Here is a 14856-nt window from a genome sequence, read left to right on the forward strand (position 1 = left end):
TTAAGTCCCCAGCATCTCCAACCTTGCCAGCTCCTCCTCACGGTGCCAGCCATGGCTTTCAGTTCCTCCATCACCTGGTGCACCTGTTGGTCTTGTGTGTGTTCACATGTTTTAATTTATTTTACTTGTTTTTATATATTTATTTAGTGAATTTTAAAGGACAGTCACTTAAGAAATGTTCATTACCTGCTGTTCTGTCTGGGTTTAAATGAGCAAATGTGCATTCATTTACCGGTTGATAAAGCATATCCTTTGCTATTATAAATGCAGGAACGGATGACTCGGTTGTTTCTGAAGATCGCCTTAATGAAACGGAACTGACAGATTTAGAAGGCCAACAAGAATCCCCTCCCAAAAATTACCTTTGTGCAGAGGAGGAGAAAATCATGGACCACTCTCACAGTGATGGGTTCCATACCATTGATGAGCATGCTCTCCATGCTGCTACACCCAACCACCACGACGAGAGTAAGACTGTGCTGAGGAAACACAGTCATCAGTGGCACCACAAACATTCTCATCATTCACACGGCCCCTGCCACTCTGGGTCGGACCTGAAGGAAACGGGAATAGCTAACATCGCCTGGATGGTGATCATGGGGGACGGCATCCACAACTTCAGCGACGGCTTAGCCATTGGTGAGTTCAAGGGAGCCTGGGTCCAGTGGGTCGTTCTCGAAGACCGTCCTCCACTATGTCGTCATTCATCTTAGGAACTATAAATTACAAAAGTTAAATGTAGAGTTTATTATACATTACTTCGGTCACTTGATTCTTCTAAAGGCTATGTTAATATTTTTGATGAGTTTAGTTGGGGACGTAAAGGTATAATTTCAGTAGGATTTTCTTTGAACATGTAAACAAATGTCCGTAATATGCTTCTTTGTGTGTGTGTGTGTGTGTGTGTGATTCATACCAGCGTCTTTATTTTAAATGCGTGGACACACTTTTTAAATTTATTTTTTATTTAATTTATTGAGGTTATAATATACTTCTTTAATAATTTTATTCAAGGCATTGTTACCATATTGAAAAAGCTACCTTAACATTGTATTTTCAAATACATTTACATTTACACATGCTCGAATGAGAAAAAATTAATTGAAATTTTGGATTTCATTTTTTTACATCTAAAAAGGTGAAGAAAAATTTTATGTTAAAAAATCCATTGTACCAGATTCAAATATATTATGTTAGAATTTTGCTAATGTAAATACTACCAGTTTGGGAGGACAGTAAGTGGGATTAATAGATGACTTTTGAGGTCCAGACTCTTAAATAATTATTCAGGAATATACTTTGGTATCTTTCAGAAAAGAGAGACTATATTTTTGAGTCCACAATGGCTGCCAATGTTTTACTAGTAGAATTAAACACATCTTTTACTAGAATTCGATTTTACTAATAGAATTAGATGCATTTGTACCTCTGGTCTAAGTCTTCAAGAGCCTCAGACAAATAATTCTTCGTACCATTTGTGCTCTAGACCAGAAAAGTTTGGATAAGAATACTAGCCATTTAACTATCTATAAGTGAACTTATATGAGTTAAAATTGACCTTCCAACTACCACTCAGAGATGGAAATACAACATTACTACTTCCAAGCTGTTAGGGAGTTAAAAGGCCACACAAACTACAAACTTTAATTCAATAGGGAATATTTCTTTCACTAAGTAGCTCTTTTTCTGGTTAACACCTATTGAACCTCACTATCTGTTCAAAAACTAGAGTTTGTAAGATAAATGAGTCACTCATATATTATGACATTAGTTTAGAAAGGCAAGAGCGACTGCACCTGTCATTAATGAAAAAGGCAAAGCCGAAGATCCATCAGCGTCACTTACTACTTCCCTCCCTCCCCACAGGAGCGGCTTTCAGCGCGGGGCTGACAGGAGGCATCAGCACGTCCATCGCTGTCTTCTGCCATGAGCTGCCACATGAGTTAGGTAATATGACCTTTAAACTTTTGCCTCGCTTCATCGTCTCAGGCTTCTCCAGTGTTTAATGCATCCAAATGTCCTGAGTGTCAAAGCATAAAGAGTGGCTGATGGCAAAGTAGAGTGTCATCATTGTATAACTTTTGCTTAAAATTATATACATCTACCGTCTCATTTTGTGTTATCTAACCCCCTGCTGAGTGACATCATCCTGTGAGCACAGTTGGTGGGTGAATTATTGAAAATGTGGCCAGGAAATTCATAGAGGAAGAAGTTAAGGAGCTCTTTCTGTAAAGGAAGCTGAGAAAGGAAGGCCAGGGGAAATAAACGCTGGGAGAGAAGGCGGTAAAAGCTGGTGTGAACCCAGGTCTCACCCGGGAGCGTGGAGAGTTCAGGATCCGTGGAGAGATGGAGCAGATAACATTAGATGGAAAACCGGAGAATCGCAATTTTGAAGCCATTGGTAGAAACTAATCTTCTTAGGTGTATTATCTTAAGTTCCCCCAGTAATGTTGCAGGTATGTGGTTTGCAGCAGTTTCTTGGAACATGGAAAAATAATGGCTTGCACTAATTTCTTTGTTAACTTCATTAACAGATCATGCATTTTCAGTCATGTACGATCCCTTCTTAAGAGAAAGAAACAAGCCCCAGAATTCTACATATTACCTTGCATATACTAAGTGTTCAACAATTAAATGAATGTTTGTAACTAAAAAAACTTGATTATAGTTAGTAAAATTATTAATTTTGACTCTTTAGCTCCAAGACATTTCTTACAGAATTTTGCTCTTCTCTCTAAGCCAGTGATTTTCAACCTTTTTCATCTCATGGCACACATAAGCTAGCTACTAAAACACTGTGGCACACCAGAAAAAAACATTTTGTTTTGGTTGATGTGACCAAAAACATAGTTGCAATTTTGATTCATTCACACAAACCCCCTCATGCTCTCCCTGTATAGTGACACCCCTTTCTCACCCCTGCTCCCTGGTGGCCATGGAATGTTCTCCATCACTATAGTTTTATCTTTTTTAGACTGTCATATAAATGGATTCAATATAACCTGTCATACTGTCTTTCAGCATCATGCCTTTGAGATTCACTCAAGTTTTTGCATGTTATAAAGGTTTAATTTCATGAGTAAAAAATAAATTTTCATATTAAGATTCCCATTATTAAAGGTACTCTTTTTATGTCATTCTTCATTTTGTCTTTTATGGATGTTTTTCTAAATTTGTGTGTAATTTCTTGTGGTTTTAGAACTCCCATTCTGTCTTCACTGCAGGTGACTTTGCAGTCCTCCTGAAAGCAGGCATGACTGTGAAGCAGGCGATTGTGTACAACCTCCTCTCGGCCATGATGGCTTACATCGGCATGTTCATCGGCACCGCGGTGGGGCAGTACGCCAACAACATCACCCTCTGGATCTTCGCCGTCACTGCCGGCATGTTCCTCTACGTAGCCTTGGTGGACATGGTGAGATGGTTTCCGTTTCCGTTGTTACACTCAACCTGTAAATAGAACACGACTTCTAAAAGTGAGAGAAATCTTTGGATATGGTTTGAAAGACTAATTCATCAAAACATACAACCCATTTTAAAGACATGTGATATCCTCAGTAATCTGTAGGGAAAGATGTTTAAGTAGGAGCGTTCCTTCTTTGCAAACCAGCTGAGATGTTGAAGGTTTTTGACCACAGGTCAAAGTTACTCTTCAAAGTAATCAGTAGTATCTAGAGAGATAATTACAGGATTATCATACGACTTTAAAGGCTGGGTAATATGGGGATGGCGGTGTTTTATGGTTAAGAAAATGGCAAACAAGAAAGAAAGACTGTACCTCGGAGGTAAGCCAGTCCTCTGCAGAAAATTATATTCCAAGGAATTTACGTTTGTCTGAGCTTTAGCCCTGAGGGCGCCACCTGCCACCTGCCACCTCTGCTCTACTGCGCTCTCTCATTCAGGCCACCAGCACCTTCTCCTTTTAGCTGTTCTCCCTGCTTTTGCCCCTGCCTCGTCCACAACACTCTCTGCCAACACACCAGCTACGTGATCTTTTTCAGGGACCCTTCAGCAGTTAGACTAGCCGTGTGCAAACTACGGCCCATGGGCCGGATCCGGCCCGTTTGAAATGAATAAAACTAAAAAAAAAAAAAAAAAAAAAAAAAAAAAGATCGTACCCTTTTATGTAATGATGTTTACTTTGAATTTATATTAGTTCACACAAACACTCCATCCATGCTTTTGTTCCGGCCCTCCGGTCCAGTTTAAGAACCCATTGTGGCCCTCGAGTCAAAAAGTTTGCCCACCCCTAAGTTAGACCATGCCGCTGGTGTGCTTCCATCCTTTACGGGTTTTCCGTCTGGTTCTGTGTAAGAGTTCCGAAGTTCTTGCTTGGACCTTCAAGGCGCTCCATCCTCCTGAGCATTTCCATTCCTTCCCCGCCTCCACCCCATCTCCCCTCACCCCCAGAAAGCACACGCTGCCTCTTGCCAGTCACTCAGAGTTTGATGAAAATGCGTTATAGTTATTAGCATTGTGTTCAATAAAATCACTATTTTATCTGTAGCTATGCTTTAGTCATTAGTGTTCTTAAGTAGGAAAATGTAAAAACAATATTTGAGCAGATTATTGTACAGGATTTCTGGTAAATACCTGTTTTGTCTCAGCTTCCGGAAATGTTGCATGGTGACGGCGACAACGAAGAACATGGCTTTTGCCCCGTGGGGCAGTTCGTGCTGCAGAACTTGGGGCTGCTGTTCGGATTTGCCATCATGCTGGTGATCGCCCTCTATGAAGACAAAATTGTGTTTGACTTCCAGTTCTGACCATTCCGGCGACCACTGTTGATTACAGGAAGGCAACCGTGCAGCTTGGCACCTGTCCTTGTACCGTGTGTGCGTTGCTCCAAGAGAGGTCACTGGCTTGCACCGCTTACACGTTCCGAGATTTGAGCTGACTCGAGACTGGTGCTCTGTACTGTTCTCCCTGCGCAGAGGGGTCTTTTTAAAACATGTAAAGCTTGTGATATAGAAAGGAGAAAATGGGACTCCATGAAACAACATTGGTATAGGATTAAGACTTCCACAAAAATAATCATATAAAACACTAAAGTAGTCTCTTTATTAGTAGAAACTTCTGTGGCTATGCAGAAATAGAAATTGAACCAAAAAAAATCACTTAAACTTTAAAATATTTTAAATGGACTTTGAACAGACTTTTCTTTGTGCTAAAAATGACTTGTAGTGTCCTTTAATTCAGCTACATACATACATGTGGTAACAGGGATCAACTTGACTTTGAGATTGCATACGTAGATTCTAGGGCCCAGAGGAGAGCTCAGGCCACAGTAGGTGTGGATTTAGCATTGGGAAAAGTCCTTATTCTTGAATCTAGAGTTACTATTTTTGTATATATTTACATAGTGTTTAAACTCCCAGCCTAAACTACTGAAATGTGTGATTGTATGTTTGTGTGAGCTTCAGTTTAATGGAAGAGTCATAATGGTTCTCTGTATTATTAATTATTATACTTGGTATTTGGGTGTTTTTGTTTTGTTTTTTAATTTTGGGGGTTTTTTTGGGGGGGAAGAGGGGTGGGTTAGGAGGTCGGAGCATGTGGTAAAATGTTTTTTATTATTAAAATTGTAATCCTCTAGAAAATTTCAGAGAAGTGAAGAATCCATACATGGTCTAAATATTCAGTTTTCCTACTTTAACAGTACTAACTAGTTATTTGGGAAGTTTAAGTTCTAAATGTACGTATCGCTTTACCAGATGGCATTGGGACCATGCTGTCGCCGACAGTAAATCCAAATGTACCATGTCCATAATCCGTACATGGAGTGTTAAAGGAACAAAACAAAAATCGGTTATGAGGGTAATCCCCAGTGATACTGTGGCTATCATAGTGCCACGTGACTTGGAAGATAGATTTAAATAACTCAGCTGAAGTCACTTGATCATTTTGTGCCAAGATGTGCTGTTGGTGCCTGATAGGGACTAGTCTCTTTGGTAGGCGCCCTGTTCTCCTACCGTGCATTGTGATCGACTTGTGAGAAGTGCAAGCTGTGTCTATTCTGAATTTTGACCTAATAATTGTAGCCCAGCCAATGCATGGAGCTTTCCGGTTCCACCCTGTGCCACATGGTCCTCATTTATTCCAGCTCAGCTGAGCTCAACTCTGGGCAGGCAGCTTTCTTTTCATCTGCTTGGCTCCGCATGTAGCGGCTCTAAAACTCTTACTGTTCAAATACTGAAGAGCCAAACTCTTTCCATTCCATAGAACACTCACTCGGTCCTCCTCCTCCCCCCAGTTTCTTTCCTCCTGAACTTCACCACAGACACCAGAACTGAGGGCAGCGAGGCGCCCCGGTATCAGGGGAGGCTGCCAGTGCTCCTTTCTGCTGCCAGTGAGGGAGCGAGCTGGTTTCCTCCTGGAGGCCTTCTCCCCCGCCTCCGGGAACGAGTAGGAGTTTTCTACATGGATTATTTCAGCAGTGGGCACTGACTTAGGGCAGTCCTCATCTCATTGCTTGGCCCTTCAAGCAGCTGAGCTACAAGGTGCTGATGTTTTATTTAGTACTGCCAAGTTCAAGTGACTCAAGTACCTTGCTTTCTGAACCACGCCAAGTTTATAGTTCATTGCTGGGTTTCTGTGCCCAGGCAGCTTCTGCATTCCAGCACTGTTAGATCTGCTTATCTCAAAAATGTTTACGGAGAGCAGCAGCTGCCATATGCTCCCCACTGAAATGCCCAACGTAAAGCAAATAGGTTGTGCTGAAGTAGATGAAGTTTTATATTCTCTCAGACACGGTATTATCTTTATTTGCTAGATCTTTTTAACCTTTGAGGAGGGCTGGAACCGTGGCTGCTAGCATTTTGTTAGGGTTCCACCAGTGTTTAGTTTTCACGTCATTCTGATGTACAATTTCAAGTCTTACAGACAATCTGAATTCCACTACATTTCTGTTTGGCTCCAACATTCCATTGAGCGTGGCCAGCCTGCTTTAAGGTGTTTGTTGGAGGTCACTGCTGTTGCCCGTACGATGCTGTCACCGTGTGACATCCGTACGAAATCCGGTGTACCTCACATTGCATTCGACCAGCTGTGATTATGCTTAGAAGTGCTCTAGTAACTAGTGCAGTGTGGAGTTTCCCGTTAACAATACGTCAGTGGCTTAAATGTGATGATGGTCCTGCAAGGTGATACTTGCTAAAATATCTAAACTTTTTGTTGTTATAACTGAATCATTTTTTTAAAAATTTATAAAGCTGACATGATCCAATGCTGTTTTTTTCATGGTCAACAGTGGTGTGTCATTTTATGTACGTTCCTAATGCCTGTGGAACTCCCAAAATAAAGACATTAAAAAAGAGCAACATGCCAGCGTGCTGTCTTTAGTCTCATCTTTATTCGAGGACATTTCTTTACGCCCAAGATGAATCATCGTAAACAAAGTCTGCATTTGCACATTAACAAGTTTATAATGAAGTGTAACTTTAGACAGATTGACTGACACTAACTAGATTGTTTAAAAAGGAAAATATATTTCTACTGGACCATGTAAGGAGAGGAGCAGGGACGGGCGTCCTCCAGCTAGGCATTAAGCTGGCACAGCAGGGCCACGCCCCGCCCGATCCAGTGCTCCTTCGGGTGGTCGGAGGGCAGCGTCATGGCGATGACGAAGTTCGTGGAATGGCCCGTGGTGGACAGCGTCCCCCTCCGCTCGCTGGTCTTGTACAGCGGCGCCACGTAGCTTGGTCGTTTGGGGATTTCTGTCCTCCGACAGGGCTTCAGCCACATCTGGAAGGAAGGGCGGAAACCTGAGTCACGGCTGTTGTATTTGAACAGAAGCACAGTAGTGTCAGAGAAGAGTTCGCTATGTCTGCAAACTTCTGTGGCCCGAATAGTTCTCTTGTCGGCAGCGCTGCCAGGGTCCAGCATTGCTGTAGAGCCCCCGGAACTATTCAGAACCAGTTCAGAAGCTACGTGAGAAAAAATCCATAGTCATTTTCACCACCGCTGCCTGTTGAAAAGCACGCTCACTATGCCTCACCTCTCCACCTTACTTACCTGGGGAGGACTTGGTGCTTCCACACAGTCAGGTGTACTTTAAAAAGGAAACTGCCGCCATGGGCACTCAAAATCCTGCTGCCTTATTAATGAAGGCCAATCCCAAGATATTCCGGGGGGATTCTTATCAGTGATGGTGGAACCAGATCACTTCCCCATTTTAGGTAATTATTATTTTTAATCCTCACATGAGGACGTGTTTTTTTGTGTGTGTTGCTGTTTTTTAAATTGGTTTTAGAGAGAGAAATACTAATCGGTTGCCTCCCCCATACACCCTGACCAGGGATCAACCTCCCAACCTGGGCATGTGGCCTGGCGGGGAATCGAACCCAGAACCCTGTGGTGCCCAGGACGGCGCTCCCACCCACTGAACCACAGGGCGTAGGTGGGTGTTTTAAAGTCAGTAGTGTGTATATCAGGCAGATGCAATACACCCACATTACCTTCAGAGCCAGCCAAGTTCCTAGAATGTGAGCGTTGTTGAACCTCACCAACCTCAAAGCAGGACTGGGGGCAAATTGACCTCTGAAGGTGGAGACAGAACCAACTGATCATAAAGTTGAACATTTTAGAATTTATTTGAATTCGTTTCTCTGTGGGAGTAATAGCAGCAACCCTCCGAGGGGATAAGGCTTGACCCCATTATCCCGAGTTCTCAGGTTTCTGGGGTCAAATTATAAGCTGTAGGGAGGAGCTAATCAGAATGCTAGTCTTTCCCCCACGTAACTGTGGGATCCAGATTCTTACGAGGGGGATTCACAGAACAGGGTTTCAGACCCAGTTAAGTGTAAGGACTTACGGCACTCCAGGTGGATGTGTTTCATTTCAACCAAGAGTGGATTTCCTTTTTTTGTGTTTTTTGTTGTTGTTAATCCTCCCCTGAGGATATTTTCCCATTATCTTTTAGGGAGAGTGGGAAAGACAGAGAGAAACATCAATGTGAGAGAAACAAATCGATTGGTTGCCTCCTGCATGCACCCAGACCAAAGCCCGGGCCGGGGAGGAGCCTGCAACCAAGGTACATGCCCTTGACCAGAATTGAACCCGGGACTCTTCGGTCCACGGGCCGACGCTCTCTGCACTCAGCCAAACCAGCCAGGGCAAGAGTGGATTTTCTTAATGAGAATTTGTCTCACTCAGTAACTTCCTATTTGGGAGAATCACCCACTTATAAATTCCTTCTCCTAGTCCAGTGATGGCGAACCTATGACACGCCTGTCAGAGGTGACACGCGAACTCATTTTTTTGGGTTGATTTTTCTTTGTTAAATGGCATTTAAATATATAAAATAAATATCAAAACTGTAAGTCTTTGTTTTACTATGGTTGCAAAGATCAAAAAATTTCTATATGTGACACGGCACCAGAGTTAAGTTAGGGTTTTTCAAAATGCTGACACTCGGAGATCAAAAGGTTCGCCATCACTGTGACGTAGTCACTGCAACTACTTAAGCTTTTCCGTGTGAAAGGGGAAAAAAATCCGATACCAATCAGCTCCTGACACTGCACACCTGCCCTGTGACGTTCAGCTCGGTCTCCCTCTGGAACTTGCTCTGCCCACAGTGCCCTCGTGTATGGCAGGTCTCCTGCCGCTGGCTGCCAGCTGGTCCCTCTCCGCCTGTCAGAGCTGCAGGAAGGGTTGCTGCCTGTCTGGGCTGGTCCCAGTTTCCCACGAGCAATTCCTGCGAATCCACAGCCTCTGTTTTAGCGCCATCTCAGGCCCTCCAGTTGTGTGAAAGTCTAGGCATTTTCTCTGACGCAGTGACACATGGTAACTCAGTATTTACATGGTTTAGTCTGTCCGTGCTGAATGGGTGCCTAGAAAACATACTTTACGTGGGTGCGTTTCAGATAGTAATCTTTTAATCTGTAAATTTCACATTTCTAGGTCAAGATTATATAAGAAAAAAAATTACACAATAAGACGTGTGCGTGGGTATGTGGATCCATACATGCAGTTGATCCTCACCACTCCTGGGGTCTGTCGACGAGCACTAACATGTGTTCGTCATCCTGACATCAGCACCTGCCTCTTCCTGGCCCTGTGCACACACGCGCAGAGCAGCCAGCAATGCGGGGCCCCAGGCGAGCACCCTCCAGCCAACTGCAACTACTTAAGCCAGTGGTTCTCAACCTTCCTAAGGCCACGACCCTTTAATACAGTTCCTCATGTTGTGCTGACCCCCAACCATAAAATTATTTTCGTTGCTACTTCATAACTGTAATTTTGCTACTGTTATGAATCGTCATGTAAATATCTGATATACAGGATGTATTTTCATTGTTACAAATTGAACATAATGAAGGCATAGTGATTAATCACAAAAACAATATGTAATTATATATGTGTTTTCCAATGGTCTTAGGCAACCCCTGTGAAAGGGTCGTTCGACCCCCAAAGGGGTCGTGACCCACAGGTTGAGAACCACGGACTTAAGTGTTTCCACGTGAAAGGAGGAAAAATCCGATACCAATCAACTCCTGACACTGCACACCTGCCCTTGTGACTGCCAGTTCCGGTCTCATTCTGGAACTGGCTCTGCCCACAGAGTCTCTGTCTGACTTTTGTTTCATCTCTCATAACTACGTATCCTTTCGATGGTTTACTTAATGACCAGCTTTAAACATTTTTGTGGATCTTTGTAATTGTTAGTAGCGATTTTTCTGTTTAAAAGGACCCCCAAGTGTCACGCTGCAGGGCTGTCTGGTGTTCCTATGTGCACACAGGCTGTGGCTGTGGCGTGCCTTATGGGGAAAGTCCTGTCAGCTCCGTTCAGGCACAAGCTACAGCACTCGCGTTCGTGAGTTCAATGGTCATGGGTCTACAATATAATCAAATACTAGAGGCCCGGTGCATATAATTCCTACACAGGTAGGATCCCTAGGCCTGGCTGGTGACCAGAGCTGATCAGGGCCTTCCTGCTGCTGGCCATGGCCTTCCTTCCCTGGCTGCTGGCTGCTGGCTGCCAGCTGCAGGCTGGGGCCTCCCTTCATTCTGCACCGCCCCCTGGTGGTGGGCACATGTCATAGCGAGTGACCGAACTCCCGGTCTCCTGAGAGGACAATTTGCATATTAGGCTTTTATATATAGAGAGAAAGTGCCTTTAGACAGAAACACAAATAAAACGAGGTTATGTATTGATCAGTTAGCATTTCTCCTGGGAGCGGGTAGTTCAGTGTCCACTAATTCAATGTTGGCAGCAACACCAAAGGGTCACTAGTTCGATTCCTGGTCAGACCACATGCCTGGGTTTCAGGTTTGATCCCCAGTTGGGGCGCATGTGGGAGGTAGCCAATCAATGTTTCTCTCCCTCCCTTCCTCTCTAAAATTCAATTTAAAAAAACTTTATGAAACATGATTATCCTGAATAATGAGTTGACTGTGTGTGTGTGTGTGCACGTGTGTGTAAAATAGCCCCCCACATATATACCCTTGGAAAATACTAACCACAGGCACTATATCATAAAGAATTTTGGGATGTGATTCTGCAAGTTTCTTTATCTTTCTATTCCAGGAAGCTCCATCCAAAAATAATCCATAGATTAAGACACCTAAATATAAAAGAAGCATGGGTTAATACAACACTTTAAATATGCAAACGGAGTTCTGAATCTGAAATTCCTACCATGAAGACTATGCAGGTTGTCCCAGGTCAGCAGCCAAAGCTTGTGCTAACACAAAACGCAACGTTCGTTCTCAGTGCTTGGCTTTCACATCCGTATTTCGAGAATGTCTACAATTTGCCTAGGCAGTTAATTCTGTGGTATAATTACACGTGGGAGACAACAGAGCAAAGCAGTTTAAATTCATCTGTGTGAACACAATCAGATTTGTATATTGAATGGACCCGTGTCAGGGGCCAGGAAATCTGCAGGTTACTCAGTGCTGTCAGGGACCCAGTGGCTTCGGGGCATGCGCACCCATGCCCTCTGCAGATCCCTCGCATCCGGAGAGTTCACTTTCTCGTCCCTTTTAGAGCCGATCTCACGCCAAGGACAGAGGATGAGCTCCCCAGAACAGAACGCGGCCCACTCGCAGCTGACGAGGGCACGTTCAGGACTCGGGGGAACCCTGTGGCCGCCTCTCTGCCTCTCTCTCTCTCTCTCTCTCTCTCTCTCTCTTCCTGTTAGTGTGGAGCCTCCTGCCCTGCAGGTAGGGGCTGCACTGCAGACATGGGTGGCAACACCAATAGGACCACAGCCAAGCAGTGCAGAGCTCACACCTGGGCTTCTGTTCCTGAGGTGCTGGTGACCTGGGGCAATTCCTTCAACTTCAGACCAGTTTTGTCATCTGGAGAAGAGCTGGGGGCATTTGTAAGACAATGATGCCTGCTTTGTCTGCCTCCTGGAGTCGTTAGAGTCAAATCAGCCAATCGGGTGCCAGCCTGTGTGAAGTAGCATATAAAACCCACTCCGGCCAGCCAGAGTCTCAGGGGTTGAGTGTGAACCAGGAAGTCACGGTTCGATTCCCCATCAGGGCACAGGCCGGGGTTGTGGGCTCCATCCCCAGTGTGGGGCCTGCAGGAGACAGCCAATCAATGATTCCCTCTCATCATTGAGAGAAGGATAAGCTAGCCAAGAGCATGAACATGTCCAGAGAGAAAAGGAAAATCAGGAGAGGTGATGTCTTGGAGGCAAAGGGAGATGGATGCCTCCAGAAAGAGGAAGTTGTCAATTAGTAAAAATTGCTAAGAAGTTTAGATGAAAACAGAAGAGCATTCATGGATTTGTCAACATGGAGGTCATTAGTAACTCTGAAAAGAATAGCATCAAGTGATTGGAGAGGCTGAAAGGTAAACAGGAAATAAGAAGTGAGAACCTGGAGATGGCACGAAAAGATAGTTCTTTTGACAAATTTGCTATAAAGGGGAGCAGAGACATGGGACCATAGCTAAGGGCATGTGAGTGTTAAAATAACTGTAATTCCTTGTTGATTTTAAAAAATATTTTTATTGATCTCAAAGTGGAAGGGAGAGGAAGAGAGAGATAGAAACATCAATGATGAGAGAGAATCATTGATCGGCTGCCTCCTCCATGCCTCACACTGGGGATCGAGGCTGCAACCTGGGCATGTGCCCTGATGGGGAATCGAACCGTGACTTCTTGGTGCATAGCTCGATGCTCAACCACTGAGCCACACTGGCTGGGCTTTCTGTCTTTTAAGAAGAGAGATTCTAGAGCAGCCGTGGGCAAACTATAGCCCGCGGGCCGGATCTGGCCAGTTTGAAATGAATAAAACTAAGAAAAAAAAAGACCGTACCATTTTATGTAATGATGTTTACTTTGAATTTATATTAGTTCATACAAACACTCCATCCATGCTTTTGTTCCGGCCCTCTGGTCCAGTTTAAGAACCCATTGTGGCCCTCGAGTCAAAAAGTTTGCCCACCCCTGTTCTAGAGCATGCTGCATGCTGATAGGAATTATCTAGTAGTGAGAAGGATACTGTTGATTTTAGAAAAAGAGGGCACCATTGGAGGAGCAAAAACCCTTGAAAAGAGGGAAAATAGAGACCCTGGACCACCCATAGGATTTGGACTATCAGAGAGTGCAGATGTGGACAGAGTAATAGAGGTGGTGTTGCTAAAAGCTCTCTTCTCTCAGCCTCTTATTCTTTCAGTGAGGAATGAGGTGTGAAGTGGGAGCAGAGGGAAGGACAAGCGAGGCATGGCATGTGTTTGTTTTTCGAGGGGGAAAGCAACTTCCCAGGAAGTGCTAGTAGGATTGCGTCACGGTGTTACAAACTCCCTTGCGATCTGTGACAGTCGATGTAAAGTAAAATCACTCGGCACAGCGACGTGATTGTCCCACACTGTTGTGATCACATACCCGTTTGCTAGCATCTCCCATGGAGTATAGCTTGGTTGCGGGTCAAGATCCTGTCTAAAGCGTCCACTGTTGATCTCCCCCGTGTCTAACAGAGTGAGCCAGTGAGTAAGGAAGTGGAGTTGCCTTGGACACATGGATGACGGATTTGGTGATTACTTTCTCCCTACTTTTTATTGGAAACTAGAGGGTTGGTGCACAAAAATTTGTGCACTGGCGGGGAGGGCGGGGGTGTCTCTCAGCCCAACCTGTGCCCTCTCACAGTCTGGGACCCCTTGGGAGATAACCACTTGCTGGCTTAGGCCCACTCCCCAAGTGGCAGATGGCAGGCCCGATCCCATGGTGCCTGCCCCGCCTCCCCGGGTCACACACAGCAGGCCCAGATGGCTACTGGCGGTGGGGCGGGGTGGAGGATCGTGCTGTCCCACCCCACCTGCAGTATGCAAATTTAACGGCCATCTTTGTTGGGTTAATTTGCATACTCTTCTGATTGGCTGATGGGCATAGCAAAGGTATGGTCAATTAGCATCTTTGTCTTTAATTAGTGTAGATAATCTCAAACTTATGACATTTTGCAAGGATAAGACAGTACACAGGACATACACTCTTTATTTGGATTCCTTGTATCTCCATTTGCTTTATCACATTCTCTCTCCCCCCATAATGGTTTTTCTCAGTCACTTCTTTACATACATGATGATTAAAAGGTTTAACCACGGAGCCTAGAGAGAAGCCAGCTCATGCCGCCACCGCACTTACCGTCTTCCGGAGGGACCTTGTAGTCTTTGTCCTCCAGCACTTCGTAGTCAAACCCGAGGAGGTCGATGGGGATGGTGTACTTCCGGGCGAAGTTCTGCTGGGCGCCGGTCAGGAAGGCTTGTGTGAAGAAGAAGCCGGAGAGCCAGAAGGACGGAGGCGGGCCCACCTCGTACCATTGCTAGGGGTCAAAGCACAGGGCCTGGCCATGTTCAAACTGCCCCCTGGTGCTCCCTCCATTATCTCTTAGGTAAACTAATAC

At 44.6% G+C, this 14856-nt stretch overlaps 2 protein-coding genes across 9 annotated transcripts in view; one reads left to right on the plus strand and one right to left on the minus strand.

Moving 5' to 3' along the window:
• SLC39A10 (solute carrier family 39 member 10) overlaps window positions 1-7319 on the plus strand; it is a 104886-nt gene extending 97567 nt beyond the window's left edge. For all 5 annotated transcript variants that reach the window (XM_070421729.1, XM_070421730.1, XM_070421728.1 and 2 more), the window contains exons 7-10: window positions 271-639; window positions 1867-1947; window positions 3225-3415; window positions 4608-7319. In XM_070421729.1, the coding sequence (XP_070277830.1) occupies window positions 271-639; window positions 1867-1947; window positions 3225-3415; window positions 4608-4766 (800 nt within the window). In that variant the 3' untranslated portion in view covers window positions 4767-7319. The remainder of the gene's footprint in view (window positions 1-270; window positions 640-1866; window positions 1948-3224; window positions 3416-4607) is intronic.
• A 22-nt stretch (window positions 7320-7341) lies between these two features.
• Window positions 7342-14856, minus strand: part of DNAH7 (dynein axonemal heavy chain 7) — a 151913-nt gene continuing 144398 nt past the window's right edge. For 3 of the 4 annotated variants that reach the window (XM_070421732.1, XM_070421731.1, XM_070421735.1), the window contains 3 exons: window positions 14598-14775; window positions 11461-11564; window positions 7342-7743 (listed from right to left, as the gene is read on the minus strand). In XM_070421732.1, the coding sequence (XP_070277833.1) occupies window positions 7537-7743; window positions 11461-11564; window positions 14598-14775 (489 nt within the window). In that variant the 3' untranslated portion in view covers window positions 7342-7536. The remainder of the gene's footprint in view (window positions 7744-11460; window positions 11565-14597; window positions 14776-14856) is intronic. The other variant, XM_070421734.1, reaches the window with a different exon arrangement.

This window comes from Myotis yumanensis, unplaced genomic scaffold (genome assembly GCF_028538775.1).
Source record: "Myotis yumanensis isolate MYYU_CA2020_CCGP unplaced genomic scaffold, mMyoYum1.0.hap1 SCAF_8, whole genome shotgun sequence".
Lineage (NCBI taxonomy): Eukaryota > Metazoa > Chordata > Mammalia > Chiroptera > Vespertilionidae > Myotis > Myotis yumanensis.